The sequence below is a fragment of the Rhinolophus sinicus genome, chromosome X (assembly GCF_036562045.2).
Source record: "Rhinolophus sinicus isolate RSC01 chromosome X, ASM3656204v1, whole genome shotgun sequence".
Classification (NCBI taxonomy): Eukaryota; Metazoa; Chordata; class Mammalia; order Chiroptera; family Rhinolophidae; genus Rhinolophus; species Rhinolophus sinicus.
This window is the reverse complement of record NC_133768.1, coordinates 115,211,892-115,235,283: the sequence shown is the minus strand read 5'-3', so window position 1 is coordinate 115,235,283 and position 23,392 is coordinate 115,211,892. Positions and strand designations below refer to the sequence as shown.

Genomic DNA, 23,392 nt, shown 5'->3' with positions numbered 1-23,392 from the left:
AAGCCATCCTGTGTACTTGGATTGGAAGAATTGGTATTATTAAAATGTTCATATTATCCAAAGCTATCTAAAGGTTCAATGCAATCTCTATCAAAATTCCAATGACATTTCCTACAGAAACAGAATAAACCATCCTAAAATTCATACGGAACCACGAAAGACCCCAAATAACCCCAGCAACCATAAGCAAAAAGAACAAAGCTAGAGGTATAACATTTCCTGATTTAAAGATATATTACAAAGATACTGTAATCAAAACAGTATGGTACTTGCGTAAAAATAGATGTATAGCTAGACCAATGGAAGAGAATAAAGAGCCCAGAAATAAATCCATGCATTTACAGAGTATTGATCTTCAATAAGGGTGCCAAGAATACACAATGGGTAAAGGACAGTCTCTTCAATAAATAGTACTGCGAAAACTGGATATCCACATGCAGAAGAATGAAATCGGACCCTTATCTCATAGCATATACAAAAATCAACTCAAAATGAATTAAAGACTTAAACGTAGACCTGAAATTAGAAAACTACTGGAAGAAAATATAGGGAGAAAGCTTGTTGATATTGGTCTGAGCAATGATGTTTTGGCTATGACCTCAAAAGCACAGGCCATGAAAGCAAAATAGACAAGTGGGATTGCATCAAACTAAAAAGTTTCTGCACAGCAAAGGAAACAATCAATAGAGTGAAGAGACAACTTGCAGAATAGGAGAAGATATCTGCAAACCATATATCTGATGAGGAGTTAATATCCAAAATATGTAACGAATTTAAACAACTCAATAAATAGTAAAATAAATGAATGAATAACCTGATTTTTAAAAATTGGCAAAGGACCTGAATAGACAGTTTTCCAAAGAAGACATATGAGTAGCCCACAGATATATGAAAAATACTCAACTTCATTAGCTTTCAGGGAAATGCAAATCAAAACCACAATGAGATACTACCTCACACCTGTTAGAAGGGCTATTATCAAGAAAAAAGACAGCAAGTATTGACAAGGATGTGGACAGAAGGGAACCCTTTTACAATGTTGGTGAAAGTAAATCGGTGCAGCCACTGTGGAAAACAGTATGGAGTTTCCTCAAAAATGAAAAATGGAAATACCATATGATCCAGCTATCCCACTTCTGGGTGTATATCTAAAGGAAATGAAATTAGGATCTTAAAGAGATATCTGCACTATCATGTTCATTGAAACATTATTCACAATAGCCCAGATATGGAAACAACCTAAGTATCCATCAATAAATGAATGGAAAATGAAAATGTGAGAAATACACACATAATGGAATATTATTCAGCCTTTACAAAGGAGGAAATCTGCCACTTACAACATGGATAAACCTGGAAGACATTACTTTCTAAGTGAAATAAGCCAGACAGAGAAAGACAAATATGGCATGATATCACTTTTATGTGGAACCTAAGAAAGTCAAAGTCATAGAAGCAGAGAGTAGAATGGTGGTTGCCAGAAGCTGGGGTGTAAGGGAAATGGGGAGGTGTTTGCCAAGGATAAAAAGTTTCAATTATGCAAGATGAATAAGTTCTGGAGATCTAGTGTACAGCATGGTGACTATAGTTAATTATATTGTATACTGTACTTGAAACTTGCTAAAAGAGTATAGATCTTAAGTGTTCTCATCACAAAAATAAGGTAACTATGTGAGGTGACAGGTACGTTCACTAGCTTGATTGTAGTAATCATTTCATGTAGTCACACAACAGCCTAGCCAACTGTCCCCCGTGTCTTTCCTTAAGGAAAGAAGAGTCGGTGAGACTGTGCCTTTCTGGGACTCTGTTCCATCCTTGCGTTTACACCTTATGTCTCTCTGTCTGGTCCCCAAAAGATGGTTTGCAGCCAAAGACGGGTAAGATATCTGACGGGAGATACAACCTAAGCCAGGCGGAACTGACTGGGGACCCTCAATGAGCTGCTTTAGAAAAATATGGGAAGGGGCCTTGCCTCCCCTTCTCCTTGCCTGGGAAAAGTCATTGCTGGCTCTGCCTTTTCCCTTGCACCTGTTTGTGAGAGAAGTCACGAAGACAATAAAGATCAGTTCTCTCCACCTATCTCAACGGAACTGTTACAATATGAGAGACTTGACCCTGAGAAGGTACATACCTTAATTAAGACATCATGGGACCTTGTGCTTTGGCTGTTGACAGACAAAGGGTAATTGGAATAAACTTTTTTTCTGCTATGATGTATGAGTCTCACAGACCACGTAAGAAACAATGTTACTTTCTTGTATTTGTATACCTATCAATAAAAAACTCCGGTCGGCCTTATTCTGGGCTCCAGTCCTCTGAGACTGACAGACCCCTGGCCTTCGAAGAGATTTAACTGCATTAAGTCTCTGTTTGTTTCTTTCTTAAAAACTTAACCCAAGCTGCCCCTTCTGGCACCCTCACTGCCCGTGTTGCGCTGGACGCGACAATTTCACAATGTATATGTATATTGAAATATCACATTGTACACCTTAAATATGTACAATTTTTAAAATGTCAATTATACCTCAATAAAGCTGGAAAAAACTAAATTTATATTCTTTCCACAAACATATAGGTTTTCCCACCTCCTCATTAACAATGTATTTGGGTGATGGGTAGAAAATGACATATGCATGTTTTACTTATTTAAAAAAATAAATTCATTGTTTATTTTAAATTAGTAACACACACACAAGGTTTAAAAAATTCAAAAGATACAGAAGCATGGAAATTAAGGTGACTCTCTCCCTACCCCAACCTCAAGCACTCAATTTCCTTCCCCAGAGTAACCACAGTTACCAGTTACAGATTTATCATAATTTGTTTAATCATTTCCTAAATAATGGACATTTAGAGTCTTTCCAATACTCTGCTATTACAAATGGTACAGCAAATAATATTACTGTTGGCAAATGATTTCCTACATGTGAGTATATCTAGAAGTAAAAGTGGAATTCCTGGATCCGAGTATGTGCATTTAGCATTTGAGGATATTTCCCATATAATCTATTCTTGCCATTGATCCAGTGCCTCCCCATTGCTGTTAGAATCATTTCAATGCTCCATAAACTGGATTCTGAGGCCCTGCATGGTTTGGCTCCTGTTGGCCAGCTCATTTATTATCACCTCCGCTTTAGAAATGTACACTAACCACACAAATTTCTTTCAGTTCCCCAAATGAGCCCAGTTCCCCTTTACTGGAAGCCTTCCAACACGTGTTATCTGCCTGGTTTACCTTTCCCTCACATCTTCACTTGGCTAAGTCGTTAGGATTGGTCAGGTTGCACGTCACATGTTACTCCCATTAGAACTTGTCGGAATTTCCAGGTCTAGATCAGCTGCTGAGATGTTCCCTACCATGTTTCCCCGAAAATAAGACGTAGCCGGACCATCAGCTCTAATGCGCCTTTTGGAGCAAAACTTAATATAAGACCCGGTCTTACTTTACTATAAGACCGGGTATAATACAATATAATACCGGGTCTTACATTAATTTTTGCTCCTAAAGACACATTAGAGCTGATGGTCTGACTATGTCTTATTTTTGGGGAAACACGGTAGTACCCTGCATGGTTCAAACACAGTGTTGAACCAACTGTGAGATTGACGAGGGTAGCGACCTACTCATATCATGTCCACCACTGTGTCCCCCTAGTGTTCTGAATGGTGATCAATAAACATTTATTCAGCAACTAGTTGGTACTTAATAATAATTTATTGAATGGATGAATGAAAAAAAAAAAAGAAGCTGTAGTAGTTCCTCACCTGTGAGACAGAAAAGGCCCTGCCGGTCTAGGAGTAGACTCTAGAACAAGGCAGGGTAGCATAAACAATACACTACAGAGCCAACAGCAGCCATCTGCCTACACATCTACCTGCCTGTGATATTTTGAGGAGCCACCCAAAAGGGAGCTGGCAGTTCACCACTTAGCCAACAGGTTAACCGTCTCAGCCTTCACTTCTTGAAGCCATGTGCATGCTCTTAACCCTTCCTGAGCCTCTTCATGGATGGTAATGAAAAGGCTCATCTGACCATCTACACTGAAACCCTCAGTGTTTAATCATCCAGACATCATGTAACTGGCTAAAACTACCCAAGCTATTATCATATTATAGAAATCAGGAATAGCTAGGAGCAATTGTAACAGAATTGGAAGAAAACAATCAGACCATCTATTCTAGGAGTTGAATATCGTTTTCTTACTGTTATACATCTGAGGGATATGATACAATCTCATCAGTAATAGTACTACCTCACTATAGATTTCTTCATGGTGTGCAGAGTGCTCATAATTTCCAGGGGTGTGTACACCTTGAAAAACTCCTTAGATGACTTTGAATCTCTTACACCTGAGTTGAGAATCACCAATTCTGGTCTAACCTTTAGGGAAAAAAAATTAAGAGCAGAGAAGTAAAGACTTGCCCAGGGTCATACTGCTAGTATAACAATTGGGACTAGAATCTAGGTCTCCTGGCTTAGAGTTCATCACCTTTCTTAATATTGAGAAAAAAATAACTAGAAGGAATTTAAGAGAGAGTGAGATAGACCAGAAGTACCTTTAGAGAACCTCAGCTCAGGTCAGCTGGGCCTGTGACCCCCTTTAGGCAAGTGAGATATTCCTCAAAGATATCTTTTCTTTTTTTAATTAAAGTTTATTGGGGTGACAATGGTTAGTAAAGTTGCATAGATTTCAGGTGTACAATTCTGTATTACATCATCTGTATGTTGCATTGTGTGTGTTCACCCCCCAGAGTCAGTTCTCCTTCCATCACCATATATTGGATCCCCTTTACCCTCATCTACCACCCCTCTCCCCCTTACCCTCTGGTAACCACTAAACTGTTGTCTGTGTCTATGAGTTTTTGTTTCTTCATTTGTTCATCTTGTTCCTTTGTTGCTTTCAGTTTTACATCCCACATGTCAGTGAAATCAAATGGTTGTCGACTTTTTCTGTCTGACTTACATGGCTGGATCTTGAGATTATTATGCCTCAAAGATATCTTACCTTCACAGCATGTTCTAATAGGAGGCAGGCATGTTCACATTTTACCTTACATTATTTTGTATTCCGTATGTTTGTTACAATGAGTATGTATTATTTTTGTAATTTAAAAAATCTCATAAATATTTTTCAGCAGCCCAATCTTTAACTAACCTCCATATACAGTTCACCTTAGGACTTAGATATGGAAACAGGAGTTTGTAGCTATACTGACCACAGAGTCTGGTACAATGTCTTATAAGTAGCTGCTACTCTAAAAATGCTTGTCAACCAAGTGTCAGCGGTAAACGACTGTAGAGATCATTTACTGCAGTTCCATCAGTGAAAATATAGCTTTAAAGGGCATTTTGAGGGATGAGCAAGCTAAGGCATTTTAGCTTACTTAGTGTCTTTTTTTTAAGTTTATTGGGGTGACAATGGTTACTAAAGTTACATAGGTTTCAGGTGTACAATTCTGTATTACATCATCTATACATCCTATTGTGTGTTCACCACCCAGAGTCAGTTCTCTTTCCATCACCATATATTTGATCCCCTTTACCCTGATCTACCTCCCCCTTCCCCTCTGGTAACCACTAAGCTATTGTTTGTGTCTATGAGTTTTTGTTTCTTTGTTTGTTTTTCTTGTGGTTTTGTTGTTTTCAGTTTTATATCCCAAATATCAGTGAAATCATATGGTTTATTTGACATAAAGCTACTTTACAGAGTGTTTTGCTGTGGGCACCTTGGCTGTTGGCTTCTATGACCAGCAGACAACCCTTAGGACTCTACATCTGAAATCAACATCCTCTTCAAGGGTACACACATAGTAAACCTTCAAAACTTTAATTTTGTCTTATGGACAAGCCCCTGAGGCTCTATCAGCTCTCAAAATTATTTTAGTCTCTTTCATTTGATAATAGCACAGTGATGGCTCACTGAAAAGCAATAAATGCTAGAGCAATACGAGAATGAGGGCACTTCTTAATTCTAGCATTTCTATCGGCAGAAAGTCTGTTTCTTTGAGTTATAGCCTTTCACATCCATCTGTATCAATGTAATGGTAGCTGTGCCCCATTCCATTATTATTGTTAAGAAACAACTGACAAAGGATATATTTCAATCTTAGTTTTTCCCTTTACTCTTTTATAATAGCAAAAAGAATGCCAAGGGTTTTTTTTTAATCACTCTAAAAGTAAAGATAACTACAAAGAAGTGATACTGACCAAAAGGGACACACATCCTCAGCCAGCCAGCCAAACTATACAGCTGTGATCATTTGTTGTGATGAGGGAGGCCATGATTTGAGGCTTCGAGTCTTCTTCCTATGGGCTAGGATAGCATCAGTGAGCTTAAAAAAGGACAATTGGCTGAAAGAGAGTATCCTTGCGGAAATGATAATGATTATCTGAAAATTAATGAATATGTTTGCGACAACATGGATGGAGCTTGAGAATATAATGCTAAGCGAAATAAGTCATACAGAAAAAGCAGAGAACCATGTGATTTCACTGATATGTGGTATATAAACCAAAAACAACAAAAGAAGAAGACAAACAAATGAGAAACAAAAACTCAGACACAGACAATAGTTTAGTGGTTGCCAGAGGGTAAGGGGGGGTGGGGGGTGGGAGATGAGGGTAAATGGGGTCTAATGTGTGGTGATGGAAGGAGAACTGACTCTGGGTGGTGAACACACAATGGGATTTATAGATGATGTAATACAGAATTGTACACCTGAAATCTGTGTAATTTTACTAACAATTGTCACCCCAATAAACTTTAAGTTAAAAAAATGAATATGGGTGCCTAAAATGCCTGAGAATCCATGCTATTATGTTCATGTTCCAGAGAGAACACAGTAACAGCAGTTAATAATTTCTGAAGCACTTTTGCATACATTAACACTTTTGGTTAGTACAACAACTACACGAGGTAAGCAGGGCCAATTATCCTCCTTTATAGCTAAGGAAACTGAGGCTCAGAGAGATGTTATTCCTCCAAGGTCACACAGCTGGATTGGGATCCAGAAATAATGAGTCAGTCTAGTACCTTTTCTATTACTGCACTTTTATTTTTACTGTCTTAATAGGACAGAAACATGGGGAGAGGGTGGGTGTGGACAGAGATTCATATTTTGATTGATTCCTGCAAATGCTCTTACAGGAAGAGAACAAATGGTTTTACAATAATATCGTTAAACTAAGGAAAGTATCTCCATGGGAATTTTGGATCCATGTAATCTGATTCTAAGCCCTCATGACCCTGGGGTGGGGGGTGGGAGATGAGGGTAAGGGGGATCGAATATATGGTGATGGAAGGAGAACTGACTCTGGGTGATGAACACACAATGGGATTTATAGATGATGTAATACAGAACTGTACACCTGAAATCTATGTAATTTTACTAACAATTGTCACCCCAATAAATTTAATAAAATTAAAAAATATATATATATATTCTACACTTCATTCTGACTAGAAAATAAAGTTCTGCAGATTTCTGGAGTGCCCTGCAAGAGGTGACCAAGAAGTCACCTAGAGTTGTGATTACTTCAGAAACACAGCACAAGGATGGGTCCCAGCAGGAAATCCTGGCACGGATTTCTGGAACTGTTGTGACTCACGACACCTACAATGAAGGGATCATGCTTTCCTTGCAGAACAACAACAACTATATAATTAGCATATAATTAGCAAAACTGAACTTAAAACCTGTATCAAATACTTTTAGCCAACTCAAGAAAAGAAGAGTGAATTTAAGGCAAAGCTGTAGTCAAGAAAAAGACTTCACTTATTTTTTAAGAGTTGAAGTTATAAAGTGCCAGGATTTATATCAGAGGGGAACTAACCCTATATTTGGGGCTCCTGTGTCCTACTCAGCACCTTCATTTATAGCGTAATACAAGTGGAGAAATGGAGATGAAGCAATCGTTTCTTGAATAGTGGGTCAGAAAGATTGGGGCAAACAGGGCCATAGGCTTCCATAGCCTGACTTATTCTTGGTGAACCTTGAACCTACACAGCTCCTAAGAATCATTACATCCCTTGCTTTTCCTCAGTATAAATTAACCAATTTTTGGAAAAAAATTTCTCCCACAGGGATTAGTGAAGATCACCAAAATTAATATCTGTAGCTCATTGATGGAAAATCTAGACTCCTCCCCTGATTTGTCTGTTCCGTCATTCATTTAACAAATATTTGAGGGCCTTTTACGTACTGGTAAACCCCAGGACCTAACTCCCCATTGCCTACAAATGTATCTGCTCCCTCATTAAACTGGAAGCTTCTCTGAAGGTCTTGTTCATTGTTATGCTTCTTCTGGTACTGCCTAGAAGGCTTGCTAAATAACAAATAAAGTTTTGTGAAATGAAATGAAATTAAAGGATAGTAACACATCAAAAAAATTATACAAGGCGCTAGAACTGATTTCCCTGCTCTCTTTTTAAACTTATCTCTATTTTTGACTTTAGAAAAATGTTTTCTTCCTGAAATCTCTGTCATGTTCTTAAATATTCAAGGTAAATCACCTTTTCTTTGACGGTTGTGAAACAAATCTGATCTGGATAGCTACATTTTTGTTCCAATATATAAAATCACTTGTGGGTTTAGAATCAACACCTGATAGTTTGTTTGTTTTTATTTTTGGCCTTAAATCACCCCACTCTGATTTACCTATCCCATCCTACCTCTTACAGGGTTTATATAATAGATTGACTCACTTCTTCAATGAGAAGTTCTTTCTTTTCATAAAACAGAGTCAGCTCATTGTCATGAGACATAGTGCAGACTTAAGTATCCGGCTGCCTCTTTAACATATATCCATGCCTAACGGAATTCTTAATTCCTTCTCTACATCCCTTTACCCTGCTCCTCCCTGGTTTTTCCCCCATCTCAGAAATGTCAATTCTACTGGTCTAGTTCCTTATGTCCAAAACTGGGGGCCATCCTTGACTCTTCTCTATCTCTCATACCCCTTATCTAATCAAACCCCAAATCCTGTCAGCTATTCCTTCAAACTCTATCCAGAATCTGACCACTTACCACCCACACTGCCTCCATCTTGGTCTAAACAACCATCATCTCTTGCCTGGATTAGTTATACTCCCCTAACAGATCTTTCTGCTTCTGTCCTCACTGCAGCTATTTTCAGTGCAGCAGCCAGAGGGATTCTGTTAAAACACAGACCAGATTCTGTCATTCCTCCGCTCAAAATCTTCTAGTGGTTCCGCATCTCAGGCAGAGTAAAAGTCAGAGTCCTCACCTTGGCCTACAAGGTTCTAGATTGGGCTTTGCTCCCCGATCTCATCTCCTTCCCTCTCCCTCTTGCTCACTCTGCTCCCAGTCACACTGATCTTTGTGGAACATGCCAAGCCCATTCTTCTGCTTCAGAACATTTGTGTTTACTAGTTCTTCTCTCCTCCTCCCTCCCACCACAAAATATCTGCATGGCTCACACCTTCATTTCATTCAGGTCTCTTCTCAAATGTTCACTTAATAGAAGGACCTTTCCTGATCACGTGATAGCATACCCAATCACTTCCTCTTCCTCTTGCCCTGTTATTATTTTTCTCCACAGCACTTACACCAATTTTGTTTATTGTCTGTCTCTTTACACTGTAAGTTAAACTCTTTGAGGGCAACAAGAAGTATTTATTGAGGGTCTACTATGTGTCAGATCCTTTTCTAGGCAGTGGGGATGCAAAAGTAAACAAAACAGACAGATACCAATATCCTCATGGCATTTCCATTCTAGTACTATATAATCTAGCTGCTATATTTTCTCAGGAAATATTTGATAAATATGTTGCGTAAATATAGCATCCACTCAGCAGAGTAAAAGGAATGGTTCACAAGTAAAGGAGATTTGAATTGGCTTGTCACCCTTTAACTCATTGAAGCACCCACCACATCTAAAGAAATGGTTCTATAGCCTCCCAGGTAAAAGGCTGGAAATCTAATCAAATCTCAGGACCTACAGACATTCTATACTCTTAACTCTATGAGACTCTTGGATTCCTCCCAGCTATACTGTTTAAAGAAAAATAGCCGTGATTACAAGAGAAAGTTGGCATTGGCACAAAGTAACTAGAGTCTAATGACTGACTAGAATATGAGGTCAGGAGGAAATTGGATAAGAAGTGCTAAAACTAGGAAGAGAGGCTTAGGCCTTCACCAGAGAGAAAAACTATTTTGTATCAAAACAGAATAAACACTGTGAGGAAGATCAGTAGCAAAGATGCTGGTAGCCAGATCCAGATAAAGTGGTTTAGGAAAGTGGAGGAAGCTGCCCTCTTTAAGACAAAACGGGAGGTCAGATGAAGAGGTAAACTTTAGAAGTTATTAGACTTCCCACTTGGACAGGAAGGGAAGACCATGCCCACCACATAAGGGGATATTGCTTTTACCATCTCTCTCTTCTCCTCCTTAGTAACCAGGGAATATAAAAGATTTCATGGTACTGGGAGTAGCCTCAGGGGAAGAGTCAATGATGGAAAGACCTACATGCATCGAAGGGTGAGATGACTGCGAGAGGAAAGACACCATGACTCTTAGTTCTGAGCTTCCTCTGCCTTCTGACACTTCTGGGAAACGGGTTGCAAGCAGTATGCAAATAACAGGTGCCTTTTACTTCATGGGCCACATTCCTTAGGCTTAAACTTGGTCATCAATTGTACGCAAAGTGTCTGCTCTAGAAAATGGCCCTACTGGTCCAGTTCTCCATTCAAGGGCTCAATGCTGCTGCCACCTGCATTGACTAGCACACTCCACTTATCTCATTTCTCTGAGTCTCTCTCTTTTTTTATTACAGGGTCCTTGTTCTGGGCTCTTTTTCAGACTTCATCCAGCTCTATTTCTTCTTGCCTCTACTGACAAAATCCTGGCCCCATTTCTTTAATAGCTTATGCCTCCTGGTACTGCCTCCATCATTGGCCCTTACTCACATTGACAAATGTCAGCTTAAAATTTTCATTTTCATCTTTATAGAGTCATATTGCTTTATAACCCCAGACATATATCTTTGGCAGAGGTAGCCAGCACATGCTGCCTCTGAATCCAGATGGCTTTGCAGCAGCCCAGAGCTATGCATTCTGCAAATGCCTGTGCCAAAGAGGTAGCACTCTATCATTGACAGAGTAATATTGAAATAGAGCAATTCAAAGACCCTGCCCAGGAACTAGCTCAACATTTTGTTATGCCCAACGAAATGCACTGCTAATTGACTCAAATCTATTTTACCCTCAGTAGGGATGGTTTTCATGGCACATGATAACCTAGCTGAAGGGGCAATCAACATCATCAACTTACATTATAAACACGAACAATTTGCCACATGCTAGTCTAGATTTTGGGGTTATACAAAGAGAAAGAAATTCCTGCTGTCAAGGAACTTACAAATAAATTCTAGAAGCTCTAGCTCATATTTGAACATGGTAACTGAAATCAATTCCCAGGAGAGATGAGGTCCTTATGGAGGGTGATCTTGAGAGATACAAATGCTACCATGGCTCTCAGACACATACTGTGAAAGGACTGATGGTATCTGGGGTTGCAGGAGGGAGGGTCCTGCATGGTCAATTCTATGTAAAAGGACTGACTAGTAGGATAGGCTGGAAAAACCTTGTTCTATGACCTCGGGTCTGTGGACAATATATGAGACGGTGAAGCACACTTGAGAAGGTAGTTCACAGGATGGTACTCTCATTAACTGAGATAGGATAAAGGACCACCCAAGTAGACTTACCATCTGCTCCTTCACTGCTTTTGCTTCTTTTATTGCGACGAACACGCCTACTTTCTGCTTCAGAATATGACTTTTCTTCAGGGAAGAAAAAATTCAGAAGGGCCATCTGTAAAAATAACCAGTAGATGAGTCAAAAGTTGACCCCAGTCAACCACAGCCAACATAAAAAACTAGTTTTGTGTAGACAGTCTACCTTCACCTTAAATTCAGCATCTAAAGTCTGAGCCCATATCCCCCCCCACTGTACAAATCCTTTTATTCTTGATACCATTAGGCATGGCAGTTTGGCTAAGCTCTGAATCCCCTCTCTTCTGCCCCAAATATCTAAGGAGTAATACTTCAAGTCCCATTTCTCCATATAGTTCTGGGATTCAGAGAGCCCAGGAATGGATTTCTAACGTTCCTCACATAGTACTGATGTCTGCCCAGAATTAGACTTGAGTTTGCTACTCCCTCTTGGACTTCATTATTATGCTTCCATGATTTTTCCACATTCCTATTTACACTAAACTTTTGGTTTGTTCCCAGAATGTTGTGCATTCAATTATGATCGGAAGATACCATTTATGTCAACGCTCTCCTGGGAGTTACTCATGACAGAACGCACACTTATTTGCTCCCTTACAGCACTTGGGTCTCTAAGACTCATTTTGGTACTTGATGTGCTGCTGTCCTTTGATGACTTCTCATAATATTTCAGATGTGAATGGGCCTGGTTCCACTAACGATAATCACAGCTTAAATATATACTTGCTGAAATGAATCATAATCTTTCAGCATGAGTGCCTCTTTGTGGTTAAAAAATGTGCTCGAGGTAAACAGTGGACAAAGTGGTAGGACGAACAGTGCTTCTAATCCCGACTTTGCCATTTATAGCTGTAGAACCTTGGGCAAGTTACTTAAGCTTTAATTTCCTCATCTGTAAATAGGGATAATAAATAGTACTTTGCTCATAAAGTAGTTATAGGGTTAGCACAGTACCAAGCATGTAGTATGCACTCAATAAATGTTAGCTATTACTATTATTAAAATTAAATTTCAAAATTGACTGGTTAGATAGTTTGAGGGTTAAAGAAGAAAAAATGAATCTGTATTTTCACCCTAGTGTTAGCTCAAAAAATAAACAATTCCAGAATCTTCATGTCGGCTGCATCTCTCACTAATTGAAAAAAACATGGGTAGGACTCAAGAAAGCCTTAACATGCTACACAAACTTTCTTTAAAACCCTGTGATTTACTGTTTACATAGAACAATTATACCAAATAGCCTTAATGTGCAAGATTAGCATCTTACAGAATATATTGATGTGTTAAATACAAAGTTAATAAATGAATGTTGAGGTAATCTCCAACCTGCCGTAAGGTTAATTTAAAAACACTGAGGCTGAACCATATGAAAGTGTAATTTTTTTTTTTAATGTTCAAATTTTCAAATTTTTTATTGTGGCAAAATATGCATAACATAAAATTGTCCATTTTAACCATTTTTAGGTGTACAGTTCAGTGGCGGTAAGTACGTTCACATTGTTATGCTACCATCACCACCATCCATCTCCAGAACTTTTCATCTTCACAAACTGAAACTGAGTCCACTGAACACTCTCATTCTCCTCTCCCCTAGCTTGTGGCAACCGCCATTCTACTTTGTGCCTCTGTGAATTTGACTACTCTAGGTGCCTCATTATAAGTGAAACCACACAACATTTGTCCTTTTTTGTGTCTGGCTGATTTCACTCAGCATGAAGTCTTCAATCCTCATTCATATTGTAGCATGTGTCAGAGTTTTATTCCTTCCTAAGGCTGAATACGAATTCATTGTGCATATATATGACTTTTTTTTTTTAATCCATTCATCCCTCAGGGCACATTTGGGTTGTTTTCCTGCTTCTGTCCTTGAACTACCTGCATTCATTTTTTTTTTTAATTTTATTTTATTAAATTTATTGGGGTGACAATTGTTAGTAAAATTACATAGATTTCAGGTGTACAATTCTGTATTACATCATCTATAAATCCCATTGTGTGTTCATCACCCAGAGTCAGTTCTCCTTCCATCACCATATATTCGATCCCCCTTACCCTCATCTCCCACCCCCCACCCCCCGCCCCCATTACTTTTGTATGTCAAAAATGGTTGAATATCAGCAATTTCTCATGGTTCAACTGAGCAGTATTTTTGAGACACTTGATTGAATTATAAAATGCATTTTCCCCTAGAATCAACATAATAAAGTCTGGCTAGGTTTCCAGATAAAGCCCACAGAAAATTACTTAACCCACAACAGAAATAAGCTATTATACTACTAATAATATAAACCCAAACTGCTATAGAATCACAATCATCTGCAACACCAAAAGAACAAATTATTCTGGATAGAAGAGTTTTCTTGATAACTTTGAGTACTGAAACTTATTTTAAACAGAAATTGTACAATATATGATTTAACTCAGGGCTTACTGAATATGTAGAAGATTATTTGTACATTCAGTGGGCCCAGTCCACTATGGTTTTGAGGTTTTTAAAAATTACAATTATATTACAGAACAATACATGCTTTGTTAGAGAGAAATATAAGGTTCTCTGGGAGCAAGAAGAAAAGAACCTAATACAGACTGGGAGTGGACAAGGCTTCTTGGAGGAGGAGCTCCCTCTCTGAGTCCTGAAGAATGTCAAGGATTTAGTGATGAATGGGCAAGTAAAAAGGAATTCCAGGCAAACGGAGCATTGTTTTTAAAGGTTCGGAGGAAAGAGGGAGAATAGCAGTTTTTGGAAAGATAAGTAACTTAGAACAAGTGGTAGGAGGTGGAGAAGAATGGTAAGTAATGAGCCAAAAGAGATGAAATAAGGGCCAGACCCTGTTAAGGAATTTAGACTTTATCCTGCAGCAGGGGCTCCTCTGAAGGATTTTTTTTCCCCTTTATAAATTTTTGTACTTTATGAAAATTTCAGTTATATGAAAATTTCAGTTGTAATCTACATACAATAAAATGCACACATTTTAAGCATCAAGTTGGAAGAGTTTTGAAAAAATGTACACATATTTGTAACCACCACCCAAATCAAGATAGAACATTTCCATCACCCCATAATTTTCCCTTGTGCCCCTATCAGTCATTCTTCAGGGTGACTCCCCACCCTAGGCAACCACTGTTCTGATTTCTCTCACCATAGCTTAGTTTTTCCTATTCTAGAACTTCACATAAATGAAATCATATAATACGATTGCATGACTTTTGTGTGTTGTTTCTTTAATTCCACGTAACGTCTCTGAGACTCATTCATGTTGTTGTCGGTATCAGTTCAATCCTTTTTATCACTAGGTAGTATTGTACTGTATGGATGTACCTCAACTTTTAAATGCATTCACCTGCTGAGGGATATTTGGGTTATTTCCAGTTTGTGGTTATCATGAGTAAAGCTGATATGGGCATTCATGCACAAGTCTTCGTGGGGACATCTGTCTTCTTTTATCTTGGGTAAACACCAAGGGGTGGAACCTCTGGGTTCTATGGTAAGTGTTTGCTTTAAGGAACTACCAAACTGGTTTCCAGACTGACTGTACCGTTTTATAGTCCCGCCAGCAATGTCTGAGGGATCCAGGGCCCTGCATCTTAATTACACTGTTGTCAATATTGTTAATTCTAGCCATTCTTGGGGATGTGAACTAGTGCTTCGTTGTGGTTGTGTTTTGAAAGCTTAAGCTTCTTTTTAATGCTTTTTTGCTTCTTACTTCACTGTCAGCTACAGATTTCACTTTATCTACCTGTAAACATCTTTTCTAGTAAGTTCAAATTTGCTGCTTATAATCTGCTATAGGCTTGACATCTTGTTAAAACTAATTAGAACCATGTACAAACAGAATACAAAATAAACAGGCAGTCAATGAGTTTTTGAATGGCTTTTCCAATACATAAGATGCATATTCTCTGGTGGCTTATAGGCCATTTGTTTATTGCTCGAGTCCTGGCTGTGGTCTGGATGGGTGAATTTGTCAGATAACTGAGTTTTAAATGGGCATGTTATTACACAGTATACACAGTATAACGCTATGTCTAGGGGAAAGGAATTTTGAACTCCACAGGAAGTACGTCTCCACCATCACAGCTACAATTCCAGAATTTCTTTCATACTCTTTGTGTTCCCTCATGGGCTCAGCTCTTATGGGTGTCCTGGCAGGGCCTCCAGCACCTTCTTGCCTCCTGGCGGCAGCAGTAGGAGAACGTGCTTACATAGTAACTGTTCCTAAGCGTCTGATGGGAGCTTGTGAGAACTCAAGCTCCCAAAAGAGGGGACTGAGGGAGAAACAAAGTCGTGCAGACAGCAGAAACAACTCCAGTTTCCATGGGTAGTAGCAGTAGCTTAAAGCCCCTTAAGAGAGTCTATTGATGAGTATGACACATTCATGAACCAAGTGTTTATTAGAAGGGGAGTGCCTGCATGTGACAATGCTTTGAATATAGTTTCTATTTTCTCCATAGAAACCGGAAGAAAAAAACCACAAACCCCTTCTTAGAATGAAAGAGGATCCTTATTCACAGCGCCCTTATTGGAGCTTCCGTTAGGGGCAGGAGGGAAAACTACCCTCCTGCCCCTAACGGACACAAAGATCAGTGGCTGCTCATACCACAAGTCTGGAAGCCTCGCCTTCAGAGGCAAGTTGCAGAGTATAAACAAAGCAGCTTTCTCTCTTTGAATGTTGCTTTCCTATTGCACAAGAGGGGAGGCATCAGGAATGTTGGCCACAGCCAGGCATTTCGCTCAAGGGAAAAAAAAATCTAATTCTTTACACTTTATTAACTGATTACACCCTTGTTTCCTATGGTAAAATTACATGGTAAACAGCACCTGCAGATTACAGGGATCTCAGCTGGAAACAATTCGTTCATCGTGAGACATAGGGATGCATCCATTATTGACTCTCCAGATATTACTACAAAGGTATTTTTCCCTAATATCTAAACCCACAAAATTATTGGGTACTTTTTTCTTTTTACCATGACATGGAATAATTGAATTTATTTTATATTTCATGGATAATGTATTTGATTGTATTAGATAATTCATAGGAAATTACTCATAAGTTTCTTGAGGGTAGAGGCCACATTTTATCCATTTTTGTATCCCCAATGCATCGCTCTGGGCCTGGCACATAGTAGGGCTCTAATAGGTATCTATCTGTTGAAAGAATAATAGTATGACCAGTAATACATCCTTTAGAGGCAGGATTGTTTTTCACCCTAACTGGACCTCATTTCTTACGATCAACCATGGGGACGTAGACTAAGGACTCAGTCATTACTGGCAGTACTCAAATCAAAGGGATCTCAAGGAAGAGAGACTATAGACCAGTGGCATCAGAATCATGAGGCATGAGTGTTAAGGTGCAGAATCCTGGCCCTTCGACCCTCCCCAGTTCTAGATTGAGTAGGCTGAGGTGGGACCCCAGAATGTGACTTTCTAACTTGCTCACCACCGGATTCTGATGCACGTAGTCCTTGAACCACATTCTGAGAAACTGCTGTATTGTTCATTCCTCGACCTCTTCATTATCTGGACACTGAAAATGCTAAGTGATTCCACCATAGCAAAATGTGAGCATCTGAGTACCAATGAGTGAAGTAGGTTTGCCCAAACTAGTTTGATGGATATGTCATGGACAGAAAATGGATAAAGAAGCTGACATTGAACATACTTCCAATCTTGTAAGAACCCTTAACTCAACATGCTCTGATTTTCAACAAAAGGCCTGGAGAAAGTCACTCAGGGTGGTGGTGCCTGCTGAACAAACACTGAGTACTTATCATATGGAGGGCAGTGAAGTCGACATGATCTTTAACAGACAAACAACATGCAAATACTCCTGAGATGCTTTGTAGTGTAATGACAGCACCACAGCACAGGAGGTAGTAAGGTTTTAAAAGCACTGTGACAAGAAGGGAATCGCAGTACGAGCTGTTTGCTGAATGGAGTGTGCCTGCTCCAAGAGAGCACACGAACAAGAACACTCAACAATGATCACAGTATCCCATGGGGCTGCCAACAGCAGGGTGGGGACAGAGGTGGCAGCAATCAACCCAAATGTCAAAGGAAACTGACACCTTTGACATCTCTGGTATGAGTGCCAACGACTGCTATCCCCTGTTGTAAAAATGTCTGACGGCGACTGAAATTATAGAGTAAAGCAAAACATGGAAGCTAAACATAAGCACCATTTGCCACATACAGCTAAAAGCAGTCACTGAATTTTGCTCCCTAGGCAGCTTGAGTTAAAAAATCACTGCTCAACAATGCAAGTGACTGTAAAGTAGAAAGCAAACCAAAAAGGAAACTATCGCTCTTTGAGGATATTATCATAGTATGGAATCAGAAAGAAATTATGCTACAGAACACTTCAGTCTCTGGCTTTTCTTACCTCCGATTTTTGGGCTGTATGGATCAGCTAACACTTAATCAAAAAATGCCTAATGTATCTTTAATATTAATTTTTCTTAACCCTGTTGGTAATAAGCCACTCAAAGGTAGCTCTATTTGGAGGTTCAGAACCTGTGTGGACTTATCCTCTGGACAAGGTGAAATCTGTTTAAGATGCACATTAAGGGGAAAGATGAGCTATTTTCAAAACACAACTAACTACTAACACAAAGGGGGAAAACGGACTCCTGCTGTGATCATCTGTAGCCTAGCTTCAGCTCTATTCCTAACATCCAGAACAGAACTGACAAAATAGAAGCTTACTGAGTTGATTCTCATCAATGGACAATGCAAGCTGTGCCCAGCTTTTGTATGACTTTGAAATTCACACCCACCACAGATGTCACATCTACCTCATTGAGCTGTTTTATTGTCAGAATTGGAGTCATGCTTAATGTGAAATGGCAAGAGAGGACCACCACTACTGAGATTCTGGAAGTCAGCTGCTTTATGAACTTAAAACAATATTCACTGATGACATGTACAGAGATGCAATGACAGAAGGATACCCAAGTATGTTTGGTATGGTGAGCTTTATGGCATAACCATAAGCAGGGGTGGCATACGAAATACTCTAAAGGACGCACTAAAGCATAGCTTCAAATAACATGACATAGTTGTGGGCTGCTTGGGCAAACAGCAGCAGAGACCAGCTTGGAATGCAACACTATGGAATTTGGAAACTCTTTTTGAGCAAAGGGTTTTAGCTGACCACAAGATGAACACAGAAATACAGACAGTGACAGGCTGTATAAATAGCAGCTGCAGCCCTAGTTCAAAAAGCAGTGTGTATGTAAGTCATATAGAAAGAACGTCTGGTGGAAGATTCAGTCTTTGCTTCCCACAAGGGTGGGTGAAATCAGTAGTGACATCTTTGCATAACAAGAAGGGCAGCGATATATACTGCATGTCACTGAGTTCACTTGGGAGTTCCTGCTTATTTAATTTATAATTCCCTACTTCTAAAGTGAAAGGCACTTTGACACATAAGGAGAAAAACATACATTCCCACTTGTAATACCTGGAAATCACTAAAGGCTATAATTTGTGAATCGAATAAGTTTATAAATTAGAATGTATCTATAGAACTTATAGAAGCACCAGGATAAAACCATCCCAGCCAAACCTGAGCTCTTGATTCAGAAAACATTAGCTTAAATGCATCCTCGTAATTATGAATTCTTAAATGGCTCTTGAAAATTTTCTAACAATGTTGCAATTTACCTGTATACAGTTGGACTAATGAGGGTTAGAGTAGCATTATGACCAAAATGAGATTGCCTGTGCAATCTATTTATTTTAAACTATGGTTTTCCCTTGTCTAAAATTTCCCTATGATTAGCATTTTACAAAATCCGTTTTGGTTCCCAATGGAGAACTAAACCACATAAACAACCTCTAAGTGACATTTGACCACAACATTCAAGATTAAAAGTGAGAATTGCAACAGTCAGAAGTTGAGGCAGAGGGGACTAGGACACAGGTAAGAAGCAAATTAAGAAACAGATGGCTATTGATTCTAAGAAGGCACAAATGTTCTACACATTGTAGAAAATTAAGCAGTGAAAGATTTTAGGGAAAGATGAGTCAAATTCAGTTTATGTTGATGTGGAAATGCGTTGCAGACAAAAGTTCAACTATTGTAACTAGGGCTCAGATAATAAAAGGCTAGATACAATGGTCCAGGCATACGTATGGGGCTGGATAGGTAACAGGAATGTGAGTACAGATGGTGAATCTCAGAGATCAGTCCAAAGGGTGATGTGAGGCAGGATAGGGTGTAAGTACAGGAAACTGAATTCAAAGGAGAGTCTAAGTTACAAGGATCTTAGGGGAAGAGAGGTTAATCAGTGGTGACGTAATCAGCAGAGCTTCACCTGTAATAAGTGCCTGTGAAGTAGAAACCTGAGAATTGGGAAAAATGGTAAAGGGTTTGGGACACAACTTCAGAACATTAAACACTGTGAAACTAGAATCACCAAGGGCAGAAAACTGCGAGGCCAGGAAGACCATTCCACTGTGAGGTTAGCTAAATCTAAAGCCGCTGTGCTGTCCTCAGATAACTTGGCTTTTAGCACCTCTTGTATGCAAGTGCAGCCAGGGCCCCCCTTGAGGTAAATACAAGACAATTGGTTATGTGACATGATGGTGAACTGATAGCTGTAAAAACTGAGAGAAATTTTTTTTTCAATACAGCTGTTGATTAGAATCCAGTATCGGGGTGTTTCTATGGAAATCAGAAGAAAATTCTTGACTCTTGCTTATGACCGTGACAGTAAGTGAAGAAAGTCTCATGCTGGGTACTGCCTCATAAATCTTTTCCAGAACATCTCAACAGAGATACCCACTCTAAAAGAAATTAGGATAAAATATAAACAAATGAAATGAAGTATAGCAAAATGGTCTATTCATTAGAGTCAATTTTATGTATATCCATTGTTTGATTGTTAGTTTAGGGACTAAAGCCATCTTTCCACAGAGTAATGGAGAATTAGATTTCATTGCTGTCCACTAATCTCTTTCACAGAGCTTTAACCCTAATGAATCCTCTAATTTCTACTAATGGGTAAACAATGTAGGTTTGCCCAGTTTATAGCTAATTGCTCCTATTTACAAATATTCCCCCCCCCAATCACAAAAAGCTTACAAACTTTAAAATTTGACAAATATATAGACATCTGGATCAAGGCGGCTGACCAAACGATTTTAGCTCGTCTCCCTCTCAAGATTCCATTAAACAAATAAAAAATATACAATGAAGAGAATAATAGAGGGAATGAATCAACAGAAGAGAGATTTCAATGTCTTTCTGAAAGACAAAGTGGATAGGATGCTGACTGGTAAAGAAGGGCAGAGAAAGTGACAGAGGGGGGCTTATAGCCTGGGAGGATGCTGGTCTGCCCTGTAGGACCCCAGAGAAGTTTGAAAATTGAAAATGCCAAGTATGGGAGAGGGTGAAAATGAAATGTGAGGAATTCATTAAAAGCCCGTGTACTAAATAATCATCTCCCACCCCCATGTATAGAACCCCTAGCATTCAGGCATTTATTTCCAAGGCAAAAACACACAAACAAACAAACAAAAATTTGGAATGTTCTTCTCTGAAGAGATTAAGTTATGTAAGAATTGAAGTAGCTACAGTCCCAGAGCAAAGACATCTACATTCTAGAATTTATAGACGCCCCCCCCCCAGTATAATGGCTCTATGTACATGAATGAGGCTTACAGTCCTCATATTTGGGGTAGATAGCCATTTTGCTCAACCCCTAGACACATTATAAAATTTCAGATAATCAAAGATGAAAAGAAGACCCTAAAAGCTTCCAGAGAGGAAAACCATTGACAGGTAAAGGAACAAGAGCTGGAATAGGTTGGTAGTCTCATCAGCAACACTGGGTGTTAGAGAGAACAATGGAGAAACGCCTTCAAAGTTCTGAGGGAAAATTATTTTGAACCTATAATTTTATTCCTAGCTAACTATAAATTGAGCTTGCTAGCAAAAGAAAGACATTTTCAGATTGCAAAGAATCCAAGTTCACCTCTCACTTCCTTTGCTAGGAAGTAAGGAATCTACTTCAGCAAAATGAAGGAGTAAAGAAAGTCAGAGAAACACACTGGATTCTGAAAACAGTGGACCTAAAACTAGAGACTAATAAAAGTCCAAGGTTATACAACAGATCTCAGGAGCATTCACTCTGAATGGAAGCAAGGAGGGCTCCAGGATGGAGGCATCCAAAAAAAAAAAGAGGAGTGGGATCAAAATTGTATCCACCTTTAAGAAATACTACATACAGTGCAAGAAAAAATAAAAATAAAGGCAATTAGAAAAACAAAACTTCATACTAATTAAGAAATGCTAATGTTCTCATAACACTTGACAGGAGAAAAATGTTAAATGCCTATAGTAATATAAACACTGCATATTGATTTTCAAATTTCAGAAATAACCAATATACAAAAGCATGATACTTAATTTTAGAGATACTTAATTATAGATAAAGGACAAAATATAAATGTTATCCCTCTTGGCAATGTGAAGCATAAAAGTACAAATGACATGAGTTAGTAGGTCGAAGAGATGAGAGATAAAGGGACGAGCAGGGCTCATCCTACAAGCAGAGTTAAGAGATACTGTCTATAGTTTATGGAACAAGAAATGAAGGTCTAAGTATGTTCCTCAAACAAACGAACAGAGGAAATAAAAAGCATGACAACTACATTGGGATGAGAGGTAGAATAATTGAGGTAACACCTCATTTATCATAGCAGAAAATTAATAAAGTCTAAAATAGATCAATCAAGTAATAACAGTATATAGGGAAGGATTCACCAGAGGAACTAAACAGAAACAGTTAATAAAGTTAAAGATAATAATCTTAGAGGATTAGGACTGGGGTGGGGAGGGTTAGAACAGTGAAATGTTGCTTACGTTGTAAGCCTTCATGTACATAGTTCATATTTTTTAGAACTACATGCAGATATTACTTGGCTACTTCAAAACCTACCAGGAGACTTGAAACAGAAATCTTTTGCCCCTACTAAACTCAAACCAGCCTCTGAGAACCCTCACCTGAAAACGAGTGCTGGCAATGGGCCATCTAAGCGTAACTCCTGTCTCTATTACTCAACCTGCCTTTCTTCCAACCCTTGTGTTCTTTCTCTCTTAACACGGGAATTTAACACAAACGATGCTTAAATTCTGACCAGCTTCATTCTCAGCCACAGGGATAACTTTTTATGGCTTTATGGGATACAATAAACTGCACATACTTAAGTGTACAACTTGTGAAGTTTTGACATACATGTGGCACCTGTGAAACCATCGTCACGATCAAAATTATGAAGATATCCATCGCCCCCAAAAGTTGATTCCTACCCCTTGGTAATCCTGTCCCACTCATCCCAGTCTCCGATGCCTTCTGCATTCCCAGGCAACCACTGACCTGCTTTCTGCCACTACAAGCTAGTTTTCATTTTCTAGAATTTTAGAGAAATATAATCATACAATGTGCACTCTTATTTATTTTTTTGGTCTGGCTTCTTTCACTCAACATAATTATTTTTGAGATTCATCCATGTTATATATAACATGTATCAGTAGTCCATTTCTTTTTATTGATAAGTAGTATTTCATTCTGTGAATGTAACAGAGTTTGTCCATTCACCTGTTGATGGACATAATGGGTTGTTTC

At 38.8% G+C, this 23,392-nt stretch overlaps 1 protein-coding gene across 6 annotated transcripts in view; it reads right to left on the bottom strand.

Annotated features, from left to right (window-relative positions):
* Nucleotides 1–23,392, bottom strand: part of EDA (ectodysplasin A) — a 288,904-nt gene that overhangs the window by 69,007 nt on the left and 196,505 nt on the right. For all 6 annotated transcript variants that reach the window (XM_019747910.2, XM_019747911.2, XM_074323702.1 and 3 more), the window contains exon 2: nucleotides 11,729–11,834. In XM_019747910.2, the coding sequence (XP_019603469.1) occupies nucleotides 11,729–11,834 (106 nt within the window). The remainder of the gene's footprint in view (nucleotides 1–11,728; nucleotides 11,835–23,392) is intronic.